This window comes from Caenorhabditis elegans, chromosome V (assembly GCF_000002985.6).
Source record: "Caenorhabditis elegans chromosome V".
NCBI lineage: Eukaryota > Metazoa > Nematoda > Chromadorea > Rhabditida > Rhabditidae > Caenorhabditis > Caenorhabditis elegans.
The window spans coordinates 9816621-9839715 of record NC_003283.11 but is presented as its reverse complement, the minus strand read 5'-3'; the positions used below and the strand labels follow the sequence as shown (position 1 = coordinate 9839715).

General features: G+C 31.7%; 6 protein-coding genes and 4 pseudogenes across 13 annotated transcripts; 5 read left to right on the top strand and 5 right to left on the bottom strand.

Moving 5' to 3' along the window:
- Window positions 1-207: 207 nt before the first annotated feature.
- On the bottom strand, window positions 208-1737 carry srsx-21 (G-protein coupled receptors family 1 profile domain-containing protein; the record flags this gene model as incomplete). The annotated part of the gene is made up of 7 exons (NM_073138.5): window positions 208-380; window positions 450-632; window positions 947-1037; window positions 1083-1154; window positions 1205-1388; window positions 1433-1535; window positions 1611-1737. The coding sequence occupies 7 exons, from the start codon at window positions 1735-1737 to the stop codon at window positions 208-210; spliced, it is 933 nt and encodes a 310-aa protein (NP_505539.2).
- A 1933-nt stretch (window positions 1738-3670) lies between these two features.
- On the top strand, window positions 3671-5253 carry sru-38 (Serpentine Receptor, class T; the record flags this gene model as incomplete). Its single annotated transcript, NM_073137.3, has 4 exons — window positions 3671-4111; window positions 4619-4774; window positions 4822-4925; window positions 4986-5253. 4 exons carry the CDS (start codon window positions 3671-3673, stop codon window positions 5251-5253), a joined length of 969 nt encoding a protein of 322 aa, NP_505538.1.
- A 462-nt stretch (window positions 5254-5715) lies between these two features.
- Window positions 5716-7070, top strand: sru-40 (the record flags this gene model as incomplete). Of its 4 annotated transcripts, NM_001269210.2 has the most annotated exons (5): window positions 5716-6147; window positions 6193-6360; window positions 6424-6527; window positions 6641-6743; window positions 6793-7070. In NM_001269210.2, 5 exons carry the CDS (start codon window positions 5716-5718, stop codon window positions 6964-6966), a joined length of 981 nt encoding a protein of 326 aa, NP_001256139.1. The 4 variants fall into 4 exon arrangements, with proteins under 4 accessions (NP_001256139.1, NP_001256140.1, NP_001256141.1 ...); NM_001269211.4 differs by lacking the exon at window positions 5716-6147 and having other exon boundaries at window positions 6357-6527; window positions 6793-7069; NM_001269212.3 differs by lacking the exons at window positions 5716-6147; window positions 6193-6360 and having other exon boundaries at window positions 6463-6527; window positions 6793-6966.
- Window positions 7071-7807: 737 nt separating this feature from the next.
- On the top strand, window positions 7808-8738 carry R07B5.2 (annotated as a pseudogene). The gene is made up of 4 exons: window positions 7808-7961; window positions 8007-8141; window positions 8184-8325; window positions 8374-8738. Coding segments are annotated over exons 1-4 (796 nt in total).
- A 533-nt stretch (window positions 8739-9271) lies between these two features.
- Window positions 9272-10648, bottom strand: R07B5.1 (annotated as a pseudogene). Its single transcript has one exon. A coding segment is annotated over exon 1 (1377 nt).
- Window positions 10649-11314: 666 nt separating this feature from the next.
- Window positions 11315-12560, bottom strand: sru-34 (annotated as a pseudogene). Its single transcript has one exon. A coding segment is annotated over exon 1 (1246 nt).
- Window positions 12561-15466: 2906 nt separating this feature from the next.
- str-2 (Serpentine receptor class r-10) lies at window positions 15467-17097 on the top strand (the record flags this gene model as incomplete). The annotated part of the gene is made up of 6 exons (NM_171516.3): window positions 15467-15664; window positions 15712-15799; window positions 15843-15921; window positions 15964-16098; window positions 16147-16288; window positions 16618-17097. 6 exons carry the CDS (start codon window positions 15467-15469, stop codon window positions 17050-17052), a joined length of 1077 nt encoding a protein of 358 aa, NP_741602.1. The 3' UTR covers window positions 17053-17097.
- A 794-nt stretch (window positions 17098-17891) lies between these two features.
- On the top strand, window positions 17892-19162 carry str-193 (Serpentine receptor class r-10; the record flags this gene model as incomplete). The annotated part of the gene is made up of 6 exons (NM_073135.1): window positions 17892-18089; window positions 18136-18214; window positions 18260-18338; window positions 18384-18518; window positions 18565-18706; window positions 18752-19162. The coding sequence occupies 6 exons, from the start codon at window positions 17892-17894 to the stop codon at window positions 19160-19162; spliced, it is 1044 nt and encodes a 347-aa protein (NP_505536.1).
- Window positions 19163-19505: 343 nt separating this feature from the next.
- Window positions 19506-20437, bottom strand: sru-32 (annotated as a pseudogene). The gene is made up of 3 exons: window positions 20204-20437; window positions 19884-20093; window positions 19506-19813 (listed from the first exon to the last, which is right to left on the bottom strand). Coding segments are annotated over exons 1-3 (752 nt in total).
- A 1416-nt stretch (window positions 20438-21853) lies between these two features.
- sru-31 (Serpentine Receptor, class U) lies at window positions 21854-23026 on the bottom strand (the record flags this gene model as incomplete). Its single annotated transcript, NM_073133.1, has 4 exons — window positions 21854-22060; window positions 22117-22485; window positions 22532-22741; window positions 22790-23026. 4 exons carry the CDS (start codon window positions 23024-23026, stop codon window positions 21854-21856), a joined length of 1023 nt encoding a protein of 340 aa, NP_505534.1.
- Between the last annotated feature and the right edge of the window lie 69 nt (window positions 23027-23095).

The window sequence follows — 23095 nt, the reverse complement described above, 5'->3', positions numbered from 1 at the left end:
ACATCATTTATGAAGTGGTTACTTTACAATAATTAAATTCAAAATTCAAAATTTATTTTTAGTCACAACATGCGAAAGTTTTACAATTTCATAAGAAAAAAAATTCAGCTGCCTCCAGAAATAGTAATTAAACCAGTTGGTCTTTTATTCATAATGGGTGACGGAAGAGCGGTTGGGCTGTAATGTTGAATAGTACACAATTCAATTTTAGAGAAGAGTTGCTCGCTTGGAAAATGTAGTATTGGAAACTGACATAGTAGAAACCACTGCCTCTTGAGTTGTCAACACTTTTCCACAACACAATTGTTTGATGAAAGCATTACGGTAATCGGTGCTACGCCAGTAGTACACATAAAAATTACAGGAGTAAGAAACGAGTCCTAAAATATTGAAGTTTAAAATGGTCTCTTCTCTTCTACTTCACATTCTTTATTCTCGACACTACTAACCTGGAATAACAGCATAAGTTGCAACTGTATCTGGATCCAACGGAGGATTTTTCATATTGCTCGTAATTGCAATTAGCGATGCAGATAACACTGATGATATGGAGAACACCGCGGCACCCACAATAACTGTGTTGAGAATTGCTTTCTGGATCATAATATTCTTTTCGGTTTTGTTTTTGAACGCTGAAAATCTGATGTTATCAAAAATGAAATTATTCTGCAGTTATGTGATCAGTGTTAACAATATGGAATTATCTTTATGCCTAATCTAATTTTTAACATGCTATTCAATAAAAAAAAAAGATGATTTCACAATCATGTAAAACATTAATGCACATAAAAATTATTTTCAGGCAATAAAGACAATATTTTACACCAATGCCTCCGTTCTGATAAATAGTTTTGAATCAATTAAAATATGAAAACAACGTAGGTCAAAGCGTAGTTGGCCACTTCCGAGATACGGTTTGTATTTTATTTTATTCACGCCAACTTACCACAACAGTAAACTACCAAGTACGTATAAACATAAACCACAATAGTCACAATAGCGCCCCACAAATTGTATTGATTCCAGAAGCTTGAGACCTAAAAATTAGTTCAGCGATTTACAAAATTAATTATGTATCAAACATTTTCTGGCATAGCATTTGGTAGAATACATGGTTCCACTTTTAAATTATTAAGTAGCAACATGCTTACAATCTGAATATTTTGAAATCTCAGATCATCATTCTCTTTGAAAAACAACTTACAAGAAATGCAAGTCCAAAAAGAATACCAGGTGTAACCAAAGCTAAAATATATTTGTTCCTATTCACGGTACGATAATAAACCACAAAGTTTAAAGCAATGAGTCTATCTACAGCCAAAACAAAAATCATATAAACTTCTAATGGTTCGATAAACACATAAGAAGAGTTTGCCCAGAAGCAATTTCTAAAACTAGTTTAATCAAGATAAAATACAAATGCGAGTTAAACTTTAATGTAGTGCCTCCCAGTTTTAGAGTCATCCGAAGGAATGATTGAAACTCATTGAGCAGACAAAGAGAATCACAACACGCCAGTATAGCAAGCATGATTCCTGAAAGTTGAAGACAGTAATGTGGCCCGGAACAAACTTTTAGGCTAAAAATAAAACTATAAATTAAAAACTCACCACACTTATGTTGAAGTGTCTTGTTCTTCCAAGTTGCACAAATAATATTGACGTTTCCAAAAATCCCAATAACAGCAAATATCAACAAACAAGTACGGATTATTTCAATGTCAATATCTGTGGTCATATTGTCAATCTCAGTTGAGTTGTTATATCTAAAAATTTAATATAACAATGTGAACCAGTCACGGATAAAAGTTCTTGAACTAATAAGCTCCAAGAATGTCTAAATGTGATTAGGCTTACTAAATCAAACTATCTAAAAAATCACAGTTTTTTCCCCGAAAAAGCGCAAAACACATATCGAAAAGTTTGCCAGATCGGTTGAAGTGAAGCTTTCCAAAAAAAAAAATTAATTTTGTAAAATCGAAACCTGATGATAAAATAAATACATTTTATATAAAACCCAACGTCAGTTTATATTTTTCAAAAAGTCAAACATGTGTTATAAAGGTTTACTTTCAAATAATCAAACACCATTACAAATGCCATTAACCTATAAATCGAATATGCTCTAAAAATAAATGACTTTTGAATTGCGGAATTGTGATCTCTTTGATCAGAAAAAAACTTGTATTTTTGAATAATGTTTCATGATTCTTAAGGTAAAGTTTTCAGGCAGCATATTCATTTGAAGGTTGTATATTTTTAGCGTATTCTCACTAAACTCTCAGATTTTAAATTTAGACGAGCTATTTATGTTAAATTAGCTTAATATGAATTAAAATAATATTAAAAGGCATGAAAACATCACACAGTCATACTTTATGGTTACTCGCGTGCCAATAGCGGAAATGCTCATTATATTTGGGTACTTGTGTATTACATGCCCTCATTTTCAAATTAAATTAAATTGTCATTAATTTTTCCAATTAAAATAAACGTGATATACATTTTTCCTCTCTAGGCTTAGAAAATGTTATTTCCTAAGCCTAAAAATACAAATTGTGGTTCACGTTTTTATTTTTCATGGCTTAAAAAATTACTATTAAAATGAGGGCATGTAATACACAAGTACCTATATTTGTTTAGTTCATGGGGGAAGGTGGTTTCAAGCAATAAATTAAAAGGAAACATGAAAAGATCCAAGACAGTCTTAATTGTAGGAGTTAAGAACATATTAAAGTACAAAAAAGATACTTATGGGTCGTTCCCATATGTACCTTTTTATCAAGTTCTAATCGCGTGGAAGATATATGAACATTTATGATAATGGCAATTGGAGAGTATCACAATACCTGACTGATGAAGTACTATTCATTATTTATTTGTTGAAAATTGCGACAAATGTACCTGCAAAGAATAACAGCTTGCACAAATGAGTATTTCGTGTGCAGACCTAGATCAGTAACATTGTAGCTTTGTAATTTTTCCGAGTAAATGGTTAAGTGGTTTTTGCAATGAGAAATTAAGTTTCATACATGAACATAGACTTTGAGTTTTTTGTACTTTTGCTATGAACGCTCTTTGTTTTTAACTCAGACTTTGAAAACTAATAAATGACAAAACAAGATGCACGATTTCAAATACTGAAAAAAAGTGAAAACATAAAATTGTCTACTATTTAGAACATCACGTACCTCGTCGTACTTGTTGATATAAAACATGTAGACATCTACATATACATTGTTGTCAACGGTTGGTTGACGATGAAATCTACATTCGGTTCATCTTTAAATGGTGCTACTCAACTTTTTATACTTTTGATAAATGGAAAAATCTGAACAATGTGCAAAGTCTATTTTTTCAATCATTCATCTATTGTTACTTTATAATCTTTATTAAATAAGAGTACTCTATAAGTTCACTCTAGGAAAAAATTGTTACAGATCTCTGGAAAGAAAATGTTTTGAACACTGATCTTTGAATCATAATAATCAGATATCAATTGTGTATCAATTCACTCCGAAAAGTCTCGCGACTCAGAATTTGGTTAGCAGTGTCACTCTCAGTACATTTTGTCCATAAATCACTAAATCAAGTTATGAATAGCCAGCACACGTTTTTCTTCCACTTCATATCCACTTCCATATCACTATAGTCTGGTGATTACTTTCAAAATGTCCGTTTACGGATTCAATCCAATTGATAACCTCCCAGAGTATTATAATTTTGCATACTCATTCAATATTCTCACTATTTTTACTATTGTTACTGCTACCTACACTATATTTTCTTTTGGAGTTACATTAAAAATGTGTATTTTTTATTTGAAGAATAGAAATTCTGATGTGCTGAAAAGTGGCTTGCGAGCTGATGTTTTTCGGATATTCTTGCTCATGCAGTTGTGGAATGCATTTCACGTTTTACTGGATTTTCTAGTTGTTCGAATTCCACTTACATCAATATTTACTTCATATTGCTCTCTTTATAAACCAGAGGTGGCATTGAAAATATTAACACTGCTATTCACAGGATGTGTGTATACATCTCATCTTTTAACATTGGCGTTTTGTGTTCAAAGAGTTGCGTTGTTGTATGCGGATGAATATCAGAAAGATGTAGGTGACTATTAAAAAACTTCAAAAAACAATGGATTCCCGATCAGCCCGGTCGTAGTCAATAAACAAATTCAAAAGTTTTGGAGAACTTGACAGAATTGGTGGCAGTTCGCGAAAGTTGGTTGGAAGGTGGTTGAAAACTAATGGCAGCTAGAAAGTGACTAAAGGTGGTTAAGAATTGGTGCCGATTTGCCGATAACTTTTATTAATAAGAATTATAAGAAAAGTACACGAACGTTCGATTGAAACTCGCAAAAAATCCCAGATCGAGCCTATGGCCTTTTTTTGGCCTCGCGCTACTTGCACTTTATTATCATTTCGATATTCTTGACATTTTTTATACTTTGCGTATATTCTTAATTACTTTCTCGAAGTTTTTCGAAATTTCAGAATGCAGAGCATCTAGTGAGAGGGATTAGATAGGTTTTCCAAATAATCGGGGGTTTTCAATAATCTTCAATTATTACGAAAAGCGTTTACCATAAATTGTAAAAAAACAATTTGAAGATAATATCAAAAGTGTTTGACATTGTCTGCCCAATTCTTATTGTTTTTGGTCATTCTCTCGGTATTCCTCATTTGCTTCTCACAACTTCTTGTTTTCAAATGGGAATTCCATATCCATTTGGTTCAATTGTTATAACGGCCAGCCGGATGGATATGGTAGGTTTATTTTTGAATACACAAGTGTCAAAGTTTATGTTTTCCAGCCAGTTTATGCAATAATATATGCAATTTCCACAAATGCAATGATTGTTTTGATCGTTGTTACAACGATTTTCATGTTTGCAAAACTACATCAGAAGCGAAAATTGTAAGTGATCAATGAAAAATGAATTAACGGAATTGCAAAGTAATTTAAACTTATTTACAGAAGCGCTGAGTTGCATCGTACCTACAATTCAAAATCTGAGAAGGTACTGACTGCAACAATGATTTTTATTATCCTTCCTATTGTAATGCCTGCAATTCTGTCGATTGTTGATATATTCGCTTACGGTCTTTATCCATATATCTTCCTTTTTCGGTGTATCTGCTTAGATGCTCGAGCTCATATCGTTTCATGCTATTTTTATTTCACTCATCAGATTTTTAAAAAGAAACAATTGAATAGGGTTGAATGTGAGAGTGGTCAGAAATAAATTTTGTTCCGGGTTTTTAGTATTTAAAATGGTAGTTCAATTGTAAATCTGAAAATAAAATGTTGATGTTAAAATTGCATTAAACGGTTTCCTAGCTCCAAGACTTTTCTCAGTTCAAAGAGAAAAACTATGTTATGTTGAAGTTTTCACAAGTTTCATGACAATTTACACATCTTTTGATAATGGGATTTTTAATCACTAGATATTTTAGTTAAGCAGAAATATATTTTTTACTGAAGTGCAAATTGAACTGTAAATTAACATATATAGCTTCGAATATCAGAATATAGTTATTCAATGTTCATAGAAAACTGATGTAATAGCTGTTTTAATTTCCTGTCTAGCAGAATAGTAGGTGTCCATCGAAAGACAAGAACAAGTTCCTGTGTAACAAATTTTAGCTCAGAGCCGTAACAATCAATTGGCTCATTGAAAGCTAATACAAATAATTCTGCATCACAAATGCAACTCACTCAGATCTCTGTTGGAAATTTAACAGATTTCAAAACATTTGACTATCAATTTGATTACGTCACAATAATTGTTGGATTAACTACAATTCCATGCATCCCATCGATTTATTGTCTGTCAAAAATTCTAATTTTTTATAAAAATAAATATGTGTCTACATCTCCTCAAGAAATTCACCCATTCATTTTTAGATCCTTTATATGGATGCAAATCTGGAATTTGGTTTTCATATTTTTCGATTATGTTCTTGTTCGAATACCTTCCACAACAATTTTAACTTATTTTTGTGCTACGTTGGACCCTGCTGAAAGTATTGTTCCCTTATTAGTTGCAGTTTATTACTTTTCAAATTATTCATCTCAACTTTATACAGTTTTGTTTTGTTCCACAAGAACTCTCATTCTGTTCAATGAGAAAAATAAGGTAAATATTCAACAATTAAATTTACAAAAATGAAATCTATTGAAGATATACCAGTTATGTATATTATTTCTTGTCTTCTGGGGTCCTGCCACATATGTGCTCAGTTCCGTTTCAGCATTTCCAAATATAACATCGAAAGTTGTTTGCATGCAGTTAGACTTTCCATATCAGAAAGGTGCCATTACTATAACCACTGATAATGTGTATGGAAATGTGAGTGAACAAATTTACAACATATGCCTTTTTTCTTAAACTGAATAGATGAACATATTCCAGACTCACTTGTCTATCGGAAATGCAACTTTTTCTAGTTTAATGATGTTATCAATTGTTTTCACAACTTGTCTGATGATTGTAAAGCTACGTAAGCGGAAATTACTGTAAGCTTCAACATGAAACTTTGTCATGAATCTATAAAACTAAACTTTTTGTCTATATAATGAATTTCTGCAATCTCCTAAATTATTATCATCTTATTTTTTAATGTTTTCAGGAATTCTTCTGATTGTCGATATCATAAAACGAAAGGAGAAGTCACTTTGACCGTGACTATTTTTCTAATCCTGGTACCATCTCTCTTAACTCAAATTATAACGGTAAATTTTCAATTGTCTCGACGGATTACAGCAGATTCATTGATTTCAGATGTCGAGTCTTATGAATCCGGAATATCATTCCTATATCTTGATTATGCGGCCATTTTTTATAGATTTCCGGGTCGGCATTGTATCCTGCTATTTTTATTTGGTCCATCCAATATTCAAAAAAACAGAAACAATTAATTCCATAACCGTCCGATCATTAGCAAATCTGCCATGACTAAAATTGATTCATAAAAAATGGAGTATCGTCTGATTGGATTTTATCTAAATACATTAAAAAATGCATGCTAAATACCAATAAAATTTTTTCATTGCTCAAAAGTTTCAGTCAAAAGTTTGTAGACACATTTTTATTCTGGTCGATTTTTAATATTTTTATATGTGAAAAACGGAGTTTTCGCCATTATTGGAGAATTGAAAAAAATACGTCATCTTTAAAAAATGCGTTTTGATGATTTTAAATATTTTACCACTGGAGATACTCCGCTTTCAATAACTAGGAAATTGTACATTTTAATGTAATTATACAAAAAGAACATTTCAAAATGTTTTGAATCCATAGAAATTGTTCAAAATATTTTTTATCCGTTATGTCGTCGTTTTTTTAAGTCAATCGTTTTCTCCACCTACCGATGAGGCCCATGTATAATGTTGAACTTCATTATTGATTTACGGTTACAGAATTATTTTTAACTGAAAGTGCCACAACATCAGAAGAGATGATAACATACATTTCCCATATCAGCAGTTGTAATTATCGCTATTGATAGTTGTTTTGAATTCTTCATTCTTCTCCAAAAACAAGTAATTATGACTAATAGTAAAGTTCCAAAGAGAAAGAATGTGTTTGAATTTTTGATCTCAATGTCTAATATATGCATTGAAATTGATATCAATGATCTAGTTCATAAAATGTACTAATTTATGTACTATTAATGTTATTTTTCGAGTTAAAATCCATTGGGAGTATACAGTCGTTGTTTCTTTCTGATGGATAACGTCAACATGTTTTCACATTGATTCAGTTCCGCTCTGAAAAAAGCACTTGTTTGATCAGCATGTCATCTGAAGAATGGCTAAATTTTGAAACTAGGTTTCAACAAGGCTGTGCAGTCATTTCGGTATGCACAAATTCATTTCTGATATTCCTTATTCTTACCAAATCTCAGTGTTTGCGGGGCATTTCATTTATCGCTACGGCACTGTCAACTTGTAAGCAATTTGTAAAAGTGTATGTCTGAATAACACTAATTTCAGAGAGTTCAAAGCAAAGTATTTGTCTGGCTCGAAACAACTTCTACTTTATATAGCACCAATTTTATGTGGAGTGCTTTGGGGAGTAAATTGCTGGATTTTTATGAAAGAATCTCCCGAGAAATCTGAATATTTGAGGTTAATAATTGTAGTCTGTATTCGTTAAATAAAACGTTACAGAAATCATTTTATGGATTGGTTTGGCTTGAACATAGACGAATGTGCTTACATTGCTTATCACTTCTGGATACCTGATGAAAGTGGAATTTTGAATCCAGATTTTATATCGTTTTCAGGTGTCGCTATTATGTTTCTAATACTTGTGAGTTTTTTGAAATTGAATTGAATTGTATTGTGTAACAACTTTCAGGGAACTTCCTTCGGCATTTCAATATACTTTGGTATAAAATGTTATCGATTCATAACTAAAAAACTCGAACACATGGAATCACAATCAAAAGTCTCAAAAGCTCTTCAAAAGCAGTTGTTGTTGTCTTTGATTGTTCAAACGACAATTCCTTGTTTTTTGATGTATATGCCTGCTGGAATAATATTTTCAGTTCCAATGTTTAACTTTGATACTAACTTGAAGTATTCAATTTCATCACTTGGAATTGCTATTTACCCAGCTATTGACCCAATTCCAACTATTATCATTATTAAGGCCTACAGAAAAGGATGCATTGAGTTGTTTACTTGCAAAAAGAAAAACCAAGTTTCTATTACCTATTAAAGCTCCTAACGTTTCAAATACCAATAAAATACATTTGTAATTTAAGTTTGAAACGTTTGCTAATATTTTTTTTTCAGGGTATATTGAAAACAAATTAGGAAACTCAAAAATAAACGTTGTGAAAAAACCCAATAATGTCCACATCAATATGAGATTTGAATCGATGGAGATTTCAGCGAGTTACAATGTTGCTGCCGTTTTCAAACTGAATTTTAACTTTCTATCAATAGGCTTTTCAAAGAATTATAAAAATTATGCTCAAATCGTAGGAAGATCTTCCCTTATACCAACCGAAATTAAGTTTGTCAAAACTTCCTTCATTCATGGGCAGATCTACGCCGTTTTCCCGTATGAGCTAAAGAATTTTTCGAAGATTGGAGATCTCTGCAGGAAAATGGAGTATTGGTAGAAAAGGTGACGAAAAAAACGCATACAAAATTTTTAAAAATAGAGAAAAACACTTTTAAAAATGTTTCCAAAAATAACAATCACTCGGAAAGTTTATTCAGCATAACAGAATAATCATAAAATAAATTTAATTAATTAAGTGACTGATAGCAACTTGATTACTCTGTTTTTTACACGTGAGCAGCTCAATACATCCCTTTCTAAAATTTTTTATAAAAATAATTGCCGGAACTGGATCAATTGCCGGGTAACAGGCAATGGTTATTCTTCCAAAATGATTTTTGAATTTAATAGGAATGTTAAACATTGGAAATCCGAGAATAATGGCAGCGGGAATATACATTAACACGCATGGAATTGCAGTTTGAAGTATCAAAACTGAAAAGAGTTGTACTTGAAGAGATTTTGCTGCTTGTGATTGTAAGTCAAGAATTTCAAGTTTTGAAAATATCCAGGAATAACATTGAAATCCAAAATAGAAAACACCAACAAATGAGACTCCCTGAATTGATAAATAAAAAATTAAAATTTAATTTAATTTCTGATATACGTACAACAATTGCAATCATGATAACAACACCTTCAAGTGATTCAAGATCTAAAATCATTGTGTGGTTTTTGTCCGGAACCCAGAAATTATAAGATACGTATGCACATTCTTCAATGCTTAAATTGAAAGACGCTTTAATCTGCTCTCTGAAAATAAAATTCAAAATTGATTATATTATAAATTAATCAATCACCTCATTAAATCTGACTTGGTATCCGATTCGTGCATAAATGCATACGTGGCTAATCCCCAAATAAATCCAGAAATGATTGGAGCGATGTAGAGAACAACTTGTTTGTAACCGGATAAGTATGTTTCATAAAATACGCTAAATTATTTGTAAATTTTTAAATTTTTAAATTGTTGTAACCTGTTCATTGCTCCGTATCTGTATGCAAAGTGACACACAAATATTGACATGGAAGATCCAAAGCAGGAGCAGTAGACCAATGAAAAAAGTTGTTTTTTTGAAAACCTTTTTTAAATTTGTTGATAAATTTTGAAGATATACATTAATCTTTTTTTTTTGAATTTTGAGTTTTGAGAATTTTGAGTATTTAATCCTCTAATTTATTGTCGGAGTTTAATTATAATATTACCATTTACAAATCGAAACTACGGTACTTACAAATTAAAAAAGTAGTAACACTGTGCCCAAACCAAGAATTGTTTAAATCGTGGAATACAAGAAGTGTAGATCCATAAGTTGTAAGTTTCTTTTTTTTAAATATTACTCGAAAAATGTTCTGATCGACTTACCGGACAATCAAACATGTTAACGATGGTATAAACTAGTTCGAAGAGTGACGTATAAAGCATTAACCATTTGTAAGATCCCATTTGAGATGGTGATTTTGTTAAAACCAAATACATTAGCAGTCCATTTGATAATAATGAAACAATTTCAATGCTTATTGTATCCGAATTCAATGTCGACCAGTTTTCGGGCGGCATAGCTAAAACACGAAACTGATCGAAAAATATTATAATGGAATATTTTCAGTAGTGTAAATAAAGAAAACTGATATAATCCCAGAAGGCTCGATGATAGCACAACATACATGGTGAGCATGTTTTGTGGGCCACGAGACTAACTGGCTCTATCTTGAGACAATAACAATTAGAAAAATAATAGTTTCAGGAAGCTTTTTTTAATGAGTTTGGAATGCAAGAGTTCTCATTTATGTAAGAATACACAATTTATAACAATTAGGTATAAGTACAAAGTAGTTTAATTATGTTAATTTGTTTAAAAAATTGCAAGGCCGATGTTGAGCAATTATTTTAGCTTCAGTTCTAACATTCTTAGTCGCTAGTGATACCTTTTTCAATTGCGTCAGACTTTCTTTTAAGATTCTCTGGATATTCAGTGAAGCTTTATGTTTCTCAGTAAAAAATATTAAAAGTTTATCTTCTCATGACTATGAAAATTACAAAACCAGATTAAAACATTAATCAGCATGAAATTTTTTAAAATTAATAATTATATTTCGTAAATCGATGCATCAATTTGAAATCACAGGAGTTAGCTATGACTGAACGAAAGCTGGGGTTTTTGAAACATGTACTTTTTCTATTCAAAGTATGTATCAAACTTTATTTTAATTCTAAAATAAAACATTTATAATACATGAGTCTCCGGTGATAACACAGAAAGTGTAGATTTAGAGTTGATTTTGATTTTATTTGCGTTGAACATCGGATGGGTTGTAAATAGCATCCATGGTGTAATACAGGTCTCTAAATCATTCCCAAATGGTCTAAAAATAACAAAGTAAAATACGTATTGTGGAAGATTGAGATACAAAATCTGAAAGATCTAGGTGTATTTAACCAGAGTAAAACAATTAAAAATCGAACTGTTGTAATAGTATTATTGACAAATGGAACCATCGATGCAATTATTGTTAAAGTTATAGACCGTTATGCTTGTATTGAACTTTTTTTGGTGAATGTCGAACTGAAATTCAAAATTATAGAACTGAACTACAGTAATCACTAATCTTACACGTTATTATTGATTTTAGCCAGTCGTAATTTAAATAGCATCAAAGAAGTGCATAAAAGCGTCAAGAGACAGGATACAACTGATAATACAAAATGAATGTAAGAGTTTCTCCACTGAATTCCCATTTCATTACACTTTTAATTAGTAAGCACTCACCCCTGGCCAGCCTCCTGAATAATATAGATAAACTGAACCAAATGGGAACGGGTGTCCCATACTCCTACAGTAACCAACGGCGGGAATCATAAAAGCGGTACATCCGAATGGTATAAGAAACAACAAAAGTAATAAAATACTCATTAATTTTGGGCAGATCTGAAAAAATAGTACATGTATACATATATTCCCATGTGAACTAATACTTCCTTACAAAAAAGTGATTATTGGGACGTAACAAGATTATCACTCTGAACAGTGACAAGTAGAATGGAAGAAAAAAGACAGAATAGTTAAAATATTAAAAATTAAGAAAATAGTTTTTATAAAATGATTTGGTTCGACAAACGCACACCATGAAGTGATTATTCCAGTTGCAGGAATAGAGCCACGAAGAAACTCAAACATGAAAAACGAAATACTCAGTAAATTGATAGGAAACGTTTCTAAATCTTTCGCTTCTTGAGTTTAAATATTTCGTTGCATAAATCAACTCACACAGAAAAATAGCATCGCAATGCAGATGAAAATATATTTATTCATTGGAGCAATTTTGGACCATCCAATAAGTGCTGACAATTTTCCACATTACAGCAATGGTAGGTGGCATATAAATCAATGGGATCAACGCCAGAATTGTAGGAAACGTAAAAGTATACTGAAAACTTTGGTATTCGGGGATTCCGTAAATAGAACCGTTCATTTTTTTTAGATTACCAATTTACATAAAATATGAATATCAATGATTTGAGAAAGAAAAACATGACGTAGATGTGGGCTTGAAGTAATTGTATTATATATTTATTATATTTTATTACATTATTATTTTGTGGACCGGAAGTAAAAATTCCTTCATGAAAACCATTTATGAGATTGAAAAATAACGTTTCCAAAAAACAAGGCTAAAAATATTTAATTGATGAGAAAAATCTATATGAAAAAATAAAAAAATGAAAAATTTATAAAGTATCAAAAAAAATTTAGATTAACATTTACGTAATTATTTTTAGCCTTGGATTCTCATCACATTATTTAATTTAATTTAATTTAATTTGTTTACGCTCGCGAGGAGACGTGGAAAAAGTTGAAAAAAAAAGAAAAATGTTCACATACAATAGATCATAAATACAATACACTGAATAAGTGGGAAGAAAACTAAGAAAAATAAATAGGAACGAAAGTTTGTTAACAGTTTGCTCCTTTACCTTGCATTGCTTATCTCACTCTCCACCGCTTGATTTTGCTCCGAATTCCACCACATGCGCGCTTCTGAACGGTCTGTGGGCTCTGACACCCACCTGGTCGAGTTGACCGTTCAACATGGTGCATCGACCGGGAATATTGCTCGTGCAATCGCCAAACTATGTCTTCGGATCGTAAATTCGTTCGTAAAAATCGATCGTAAAAAACTCTCCATCTCCAATTCCAGGAGCTGACGGTTCTAATGAAACCGAAAGTTCAGGGAAACGTGAGACTCTACGGACTCGCAAGAGTCAAAAGTCTACAAGGGGAACTCGTGCAGCCACACCAGGCCGCTTGAAAAGCTTCGCTGCCCCAATTAAAGGGTACATTACCCACGCAAGGTTGGTCAGGCAGGAGGAAATAATGTTATGTGGGTAGTTTATGTTGCAATCATCAGTTGTCAGACATCTCGTTATTCAAGATCTGATATATGTTTAAGAAACTTCGGGTTACTCAGCGTACTACAATAAAATGCTTTCTAGTTTCAGTTTTACATCTGCTCCATGAGACTTTCTTTTTGGAACAAGTTTTGGAACGAGTCATATTATTTTTTCAGAATGAAGCGTTCTTCGCCATTGACTGCTCCGTAATAGATTTGAAGTCGTGTTTTACCTATATAGGCATGAGGCAGGCGGAGTTGAAACAATTGATTATACACTCATACAGTTTTATCTTGGTTCAAATTTTTGCCCAATATAAAATGTGCAGCTTATTGATCATATTAAGACAAAAAAGTGTTTAAAAAAAGTAACTCCAATTAGGTATTATGTATGCAAGTTTTCAAAGAAGCCAACCAAACAGTGATGTGCGTTATTTGAATTAAATCTTATCTTCCCAGATCAGTTTTCTCGAATTCATAGTTTTTAATTTTTATAAATTGATATTTCAGCATTTCGTAATTCTCATGTTCTAAATAGGAAACATCTGGGATGCGTTGTAGACATGTTGGGACAACGTCGAATATTTTTCTCAAATTCCATTTCTATTTCGTTTTAGGCAAAGTGAAACAAAAAATTTTCAATACCAAATATCAGTCTAAGTAATTCGAAAAACGGTATTTTATACTCCCAAAAGGCTACGACGCCTATAAAACAAAACTGACCAGACTTCCACACCTGGGAGAGATAGGGTCAGTTTTTGTTCGTTTGTCTCATTGGATTTCCTCGCTGATACATGATTTAAAACATACTTTTATTGTATAGAACGATAATTTTTGTGTGGTTTATTATGAAGCAAACATCATTCATACATCAAATGCGTGTTTTCAGTTCAGCTTCCTTTGTTCACCAATAAAGTTTTTAATTCCTTGAAAGGGATGGATTATCCTTTTATCGAAAAACGTAGAACTTCGTGTACGTTTTAAAATAATCTTTCAATTCAAGCTGTTTCTTTTATTAATATTACATTTTTTTAGTTGATTTCACTTAAAAAACTCTATTCATTCGGATTATTGGTTGAAGGAACTCTGATTTGGTTGAAATATCAAATTTAAACATAATACTGTTAATGGTTCGATTATACCAAGAAAATAGTTCAAATCTTCTCTCAATAATAATCGTAGACATTGTTTTCAATAGTATATAGTCTGTCTCTAATTTTCAAGCTCTTTAGAGAATTAAACATATTGTTTTTGTATTTCAGTTTTATTAATCCCTGTTTGTTCTCAACAATTTCTTATCTAGATCAGTTATTCAGTTATGTAGATATGCTTGAGATTCTGAAATCGGAAAGTATAATCATAAACGAAATTTTGGATATTATTTGAGCTTTTAAATTTTTTTTTCAACATTAGGGTAACATTTTTAGTCGATCTTTGTCCATTTTCTGAGAACCTACTATGTTTTTTGTTTGAGCTTAAAAATTCGATTGAACAACTGTACAGTATAGCGTCACTTCTTAGGATTCCTGATATTTTATGCTGAACTACTGGTTCATAAAATTTTCTTTCAAATAAAACTGTCTGATTTGTTTATTACACAACGAAGTTTGTATGCGTAAACGATAAAAACATCTTCTAGACAGACCAAAGTCTTTCTTCAATAGTCAAATCATTTCAAATTGTTCCTAATGATCCTTTCATGAATATTTGTACAAAATAACAGTTGACAAACCAAATATTTTGTGAAAAATTGGAGTGATTAGCGAATCCCGTAGGAAAAACCAGGAGTCAGTTAAGTGAAGCATTTTCTTGCAAGAAAGAAATAAATGATTTCATGTTCCCAACTGGTGATAATATCTCTCTAAGGAGTTATCATGTGTTGTTTTTGGAAATTAATATTCTTCACTTTTTGTGTTTTTATTTCAACCATTCTCGATTATAATTTTGCTTCCAGACTTTTTTGTCCGAATACTCGTGATCCATAAAAATGCCGACTGTGCAATGGATTCAGCTGGAAGAGACTTCCAAAATAACTGGCGGTTCGATATCTGTGATTACAAATGGGCTCTTGATGTATTTGATATTGACAAAGTCTCCATCTAAACTTGGATCATACAAATGGCTTATGCTTTACACGTCTTTTTTTGAATTTTTCTACGCATTTGTGAACCTGTTTGCAGGACCGGTAAGACTTTATTAATTTGGAAAATAGTTGTATAGTATTTTATTCAGTTTGTGCACACATATGGGTCTGCTTTTATTGTATTTCAAGACATGAACACATTTTACTTCAGTCATCATGTTGCACAATTTCTAGTTTGTGAGTACTATCAGTTAAAACAACATACTTTAACATTTCATAGGTCTTTACTGTTCCTGCTTTGGTTTCTCAATGGCAATTTTTGGAGGTCATTTCATTTACCGTTACGGAGCTATTGATAGGTATCCACTGTAAAAAATTTCTAATCACCATAATTTTTTCAGTCAGTTTTATCAAAAATACTTGTCTGGTTTCAAACAATCACTTTTGTATATTCTTCCATTTTGCTATGGGATTCTATGGGGTGTCATTTGCTGGATTTATTATGGAGAAACGCCGGATAGAACCAACTATTTGAGGTTTAAAATATAGCAATTATACATATTTAATCTCAATTAATTTCTCAGGGAAACCTTGCTCAGCAACTACCGATTGAAAATTGAAGAATGTGCATACATTAGTGCTCGTTTCTGGGTCTCAGATAAGAATAACTACTTGTTTCCGGACTTCGATTCATTTTTTGGCATCGGTGTAATGTGGATTATACTTGTCAGTTTTTTTTCAATGTTTCTTACTAAAACTGTAGTCTCCTAGTATAAACTTGAGGTTTCAAATGCCACACGTCTCGATTTGAAATCTGAAGTGAGACGAAATGTGAAACTCAAGTAAAATTGCAATTTCGATTTTTATTTTCAAAATTATAAATGGCATCGCCATTAGAAATCAAACTCTACATGTTTTAAAATTGACCCTTTAAAGTTCAAAAATCGTTTATGATTAATTGAGGTCTGATTTACAAAATAGGACCATTCATTTCCGAGCACGTGATAAATCTTTGATCAAATTGAGTTCTCATTATCGTATGTTGCAAATTTCAGGGATCATCCATGATCAGCGTAATTTACTTTGGAACACGATGCTACCGTTGGCTGACCAAAAAGCTTGAGATGATAGAGAATATATCTGATTCCATTAAATCTTTGCAACGTCAATTATTCAATGCTCTACTGATCCAGTCAGCAATTCCACTTTTCTTGATGTACATGCCTGCTGCTATGGTTTTTGTTTTCCCGATGCTTAACACAGAACTTAATTTGAAATATCCTTTCATTGGAATTACAATTGCAATTTATCCCGCAATTGATCCATTTCCCACTATTATTATTATCAAAAGTTATCGACGAGGATTTTATGAACTTCTTCGATGTTTGACAGGTCGACAAAAAAACAAAGTTGCAGTTAATCCTAATGTTCCTTCACACGCTTATACTCTTCCTATGAGCGCAAGCAATAGTATTTACGTGACAAATTAATGTTTAAATGAAGACAATTACCAGGAAATATGTAATCGTATGGCGTTGTAATAAATTCATTTTTTTCTATCTGAGTCGATAAAGTTCATCAGACTGAATGCAACCTTTTGAAGTGATTGAATCTTCAGCCGAAAAATTAAGAGCAAAATTCTGTTAAATTCTGGCAACTTTCTGACAACAGCAATATGATTTTCTCTTGTTTGATCAGATATCGAACTTAATTTCTAATTAAATTTCTAGAAACTTAATTTCAAAACAGGTAGTAATACAAGAAAAGGTTGCTCAAATGTTATTTGAAAATTTCACTGGAGTGTGGTAGTTAAAATCCCTAAAATTTCCCGCCAAAACTGTTCTATAAAATTTCTTGTATTACTACCCGCTAATTTTTTTCTGAAAAAACATTGAATTTCCCGCCAACATTTGTGGAGAAAATCAGAAATTCCATGGGCATTGAGTGATGGTTTTGTGGGGACGTCACAAAACACGAACTGTCAAACAAGCGATGAGATATTTTTCGGCTAACGAGAAATTCGGACAAAACTAAAAGGATACGATAGGTGTAAAATTGGTTTTTGAAAGAGGAAGTTCTGGAAAAAAATTACATCCGTTAAAAACATATAGTCAGACAGTAATCACATCCATAGACAGTCAGAATCAGTTTGTTTTCTATGAAAACACCGTGAAAGTTGATAGTAGACAGTAGACAGTAGACAGTGTCTTAATGAACTATCAAACACAGATCCACCTACGTTTAGTTCTTTTGGGATTAATACGTCTTGATTTCAGTTTTGATTAGCTCCTCCTTTGTTCTCAACGGTTCCTCATTCACTTGTCCCGTCATGCTCACTGAAGAGTGGCTCCAGTTTGAAGGCGAAACTCAAGATGTTTGTGGATTTATTTCCATTTTCACAAATTTGTTCCTAATATATTTGATTTTGAAAAGATCTCCTGATGCTCTTGGATTATATAAATGGCTCATGATGTACACAAGCATTTTTGAACTGACCTACTCTTTTGTGAACCTATTCGCTGGCTGTGTAGGTTTCACTTTGTTATATAAAAGTACTGATTTGTGTTTTTCAGTCAGTTCGAACATTTGGTTCAGCATTTATTGTGTTCCGAAAAGATCAACATTTCCATTTGATTTCTCAATTTATGGCTGGTAAATTAAACTGAAAGTGATTAACCTTTAATTATAAAATTTTAGTCAATTACTGTTCATTCTTTGGATTTTCTTTGGCAATTATTGCCTGCCATTTCATCTATCGTTATGGTACAGTTGAACTGTAAGAAAATAGTTTTTAATACTAAAAAAAAATAATAAATTTCAGAGAATTCCACAAAAAATATATTTCTGGGTCCAAGCATTTACTGTTGTACATTGGACCAATATCAATCGGAATCATTTGGGGGATTGTTTGTTCGGTTTATTGTGGGGAAACACCTGAAAGATCTGACTACTTGAGGTACATAGATAAAAGAGAAAGTTTTCAAAAAAGGCAAATTTTCTAGGAAAAATATGATGGATAATTACCGCTTAAGAATTGAAGACGTTGGGTACATCAGTGCTAATTATTGGCCAATGGGGAAAAATGGAACAGTGAGACCAGATTTCGACTCATTTTTCGGAACTTTTTTGATGTGGATTATTGTGGTAAGTTATACTATAAATTAAATATTTTTTTAATTTTATTTCAAGGGAGCATCTATTGGCAGCGTCCTCTACTTCGGAATTGGATGTTATCGTTGGATATCACACCAATTGAAAATTGTCGAAACCCAATCGAACACTGTGAAATCCCTTCAAAAACAATTATTTTATGCACTTGTAGTACAATCAGCAATTCCAAGTGTTCTCATGTACTTCCCTATCAGCATGGCATTCATTTTTCCAATGCTAAACATTGAATTAAACCTCAAATATCCATTTATTGGACTAACAATCGCTGTTTATCCAGCTATTGATCCACTTCCTTCTCTCTTGATCATTAGAAGTTATCGGGAAGGATGCAATGATATTTTCCGAAAATTGATGTTTTGGAAAAATAATTATCAAGTTGCAGTTGTCAGATGCCAAACACTTTTGAATAGTTTTGCAATTACTGTGTAGTTTTGAAATTTTGATTGAAGAGTGAATTAACATTTAAATAAAGAAACTTTGAATCATCGAAAACCATTGAGTATTATGAATTTGGCAAATAAAGAGTATTCATCGTTTGGTGGCAATTTGTTTCTCAGGTTTGACGAAAACATATAAACTTGGCTTATGTTAGAAGTAGGCTTAAGTTAGGTAAAACATTTTTTGGTCGCTGAACAATATTTTTGTAACTTTGGCTAGAAGTTTCCGCCAAATGTCGAGAATACGTTGAAACAAAAAATGTATTTATTATAATGCCATATTTTGCCTGTTGAACTAGTTTGCCTGTTGAACTGAACAATCATTTTTATTAAAATTAAAACATTTGAGACGAATTTTTTGGTGTATTTGTATTGCTATTCCAAAATGCAGCTCCCTGATTTCCATTCACTCTAGTAGCTGACTTCTTTTTGCGAAGAAAAAGTGGATATTTGAAAATATGAAATGAATAATGATATTAATTCGAGCATAATACTCTCCTTCAAACACAATAAATGCACCGAAATTGAATGGTGAGCTCAATTGCTTACAATAACCAGTAGCTGGGATAGTTCCAAAAGTAAGAGTTATTGGAACTAGTATTATAAAAGGCCATACAAAACATCGCATTATTGTTTTACAGTACTAAAAACCAAAATTAAAATTTGGTTCATTGAATTGTAAAATAGATGTTCAAAATAATTAAACAAGTTACCTTTGTATTGTTATGTGGTGATATAATTATTGTAAACCTGATTAAACTGGCTAAAAAAGGACTTGATATGGTACCATAATCACCGAAATACGCAAAAATGACAATGAACGTGTAAGTCCAACTAGGCTCTGTGTTAGCGCACAATGACGTCAATAAACCAGAAGATGGGAGGTTAAGATGTATATAGTCTCCAATGAAAAATAAAACGTTCTGAAATTCATTTTTTATCTTTGTTCCGAATTTGGAACAATATTGCGGCACTGTAGTTTCCACGGAGCGAACTCTTGGCAGACTATAGTAAAGTATACTAGATAACTTACAAAGAAAAAATAGAGCATTATTGTAACAAACAAATTTGAATCCAAGGAAGCTGCAGTCATAATCATTTTTGCTTTTCTGTATTTTACAAGTATAACAATCATGATAACAGAAGTTGGAATTATATATATAAACGGGACGAATGCTTGCATCGTTGCAAAGTTGATTGTTGGGACATTATCCATGTATACAGGAATTCCATGTATTGATCCATTGGAAGGGAAAACATTCGACATTTTCCAAACCTGGGTTCTATGAACTGAAAATTTTAACGAGTTTGATGATATTTATAGAAACGTACAGGTAAAAAACTTCGAAAAACGTAAAATGAAGTAGACATCAAAAACAAAACTAGCGCTGCAATTAATGAATTTTAAGCATTTTAGTGTCAACAAGTCTAGGAATACCTTTATAATTTTCAAAATGATTCTTAAAAGGGGGACATTAAACCGCGTGATTGTCTACCATGGAATTCCTTAATAAACAAATTAGATTAAAAATATTGCAACTAATCTAATAGAAGAATATCTTGAATTGTTCCAGAAGTCATGAATGTCAAAATCAATGTGTTACAATGAAAAATTAATTCTAAAAATGTAGATTTCAAGAATGATATGAGCGCTGTTTCTTATTATTTGCATTTCGTCGTATATATCTTGGGAAAGATTTCATTATGAAAAGTGATCTAATGATTTTATAAGCTGTGTGAATTCTTTTGCAAACAAAGATACTTACTAGAACTTTGTTGATTGTCCCGATTGTAATGTTCTGACAAAAAAAATTTTGTTTTGAAAAAGTGATTTTTGTATCAATTTATTAAATTTTTAACAAATTCCCGACTGGTGTTGCATTATTTCTAAAATATTAAGTTCTGTCTGATTTGAATCACCAAAAAATGTAACAGAAACACTATAATTGAAGATTTTTAATATAGATCTTTAGATATGCATCAGTGGTAGCGTTTACTGTAACGCGGCCTATGTCTCGATTTTTAGTTTTTTTTTCTAAATAATTTCTTGTGTTTTTTGTTTATTTTTTGTAATGAAACTTTCTGAACTATTGAAAACTAATTTAGAAAATTTAATTCACAAAATGATATTTGACAAAAAGAAAAAATGGTGTTAAAACAAAGGAAAATCGAAAAATCCATTACTTTTTATCGAGATGATTGTAAAATTTTAATGAAAAAGTTCAAAACTGAAAGTAAGCAGCTCAGATGCTCTGTAGACTAAATTTGACGTATGTTAATCTATGGGGAATTTTGGTAAATGTGATACCCTCTGAGTACGTGCATTTAATATCTACGAATATTATTGAATCATTCTGATTAAAATAGCGTCTATATATGTGACTCACAATTTTGTCGTTCTGACTTATAATAAATCAATCAAATTAGTTCAGAACAATGTTTCATGCAAAGTGAAAAATTAATGAGATAACCCTAAACCAGGAAAAGTTCGCGGTCGTCCGAGGTAAAAAGAAATAGCGTCCCGCTAATTGCACATATTTATGTGTAATAAGAATTTATTTAACTTAAGAAGAATATTATTCAAACAATTTATTTACGAATTGACAGTTTATGAAAATGGAAAATGTGTGTCGTTAAGTTAAAGATTCTGAAAAATCCATTCATATTAAATTAATTAAAACTTCTAAGCTCTCTCACTTTTTCTTTGATTTAAGCAAGTTGAAACAAAAACGCTTGATGCACCGCTAGGTTTAAGTTGCTGTTTCTTTGGTCCAAACATTGGATGTGTTAGATATAGAACCCATGGCATCATAACAGTCTCATAATCATTGCCTATTGGACGAAGAAACAAAACATGATACCAATATGGACGGTTGAATAAAAATGTGATCTGCAAAAAATACAATTTCAGTTTTCCAGGAAGGATTTTCAAATAATTTTACATACCGAACAAATCGAGTTTGTAATTATTGGAACCACACTTGACGCAACTGCCAAGAACAATGAAAATTCAGCTTTTCTTGTCAATTCTCTTGTCCTTACAGACACAGACTCGGCTTGCGTGCGACGAAGTTTATAGAACATAAATGCACTCATTGAAAAGTTGAAAAAGAAGATGGAACTTGAAAAAATTAGTTGAATAACCGAATTAATTTTTGCATATTGCTCTCCTTCAAAAAGAATCAAAGATCCAAAACTGAATGGTTCATCTAATTGTTTGCAAAATCCAACGCCAGTTATATTGAATATGGATAAAGCAAATGGGGCAAGAAACAAAAATGGAATAGCAAATCTGTACATAATAAGCTGACAGTACTGAAAAAATAATATATATTGGAAGATCAGTACTCGATTTCGGTACCCTTTCGTGATGTCGTGGGGACATCATAATTGTCAATCTCATTAGACAAATCATAAATGGACATATTAAAACTCCATAACTAGATGCATGAGTGTATGTAATAATCAAAGAAAATAATCGGTTAGGTTTAACATCAACACACCATGAAGTAATGAATCCAGCGGATGGAAGGTTGAGATGAGCGTAGTCTCCAACAAAAAACAACGTGTTCTGAAAAATACTTTGTTCACACAGGATTCAATACATGTAAGAGCTCACAAACAAAAAGTAAAACATAATGAAAGCAAAAATGTTACGATCCATGATAGTGTTTGTGGTTGCTTTTGCTATTTTATATTTTATCAGAATAGTGATCATCACGATGACGGTCGGGATAATGTACAAAAATGGAATAAACGCCTGCAGTGTTGATAAACTGCAAACAGGTACAAAAGTCCGATAAACTTGAATTCCGTATATAGAATCGTTGCTTGGGATTTGCTGTGAAGTTGACATTTTATTTCTGGAATCATAAGAAAATTTATTTTGAGGAAACAACGTTTTGAAGAAGGAATGGTAGGAAGA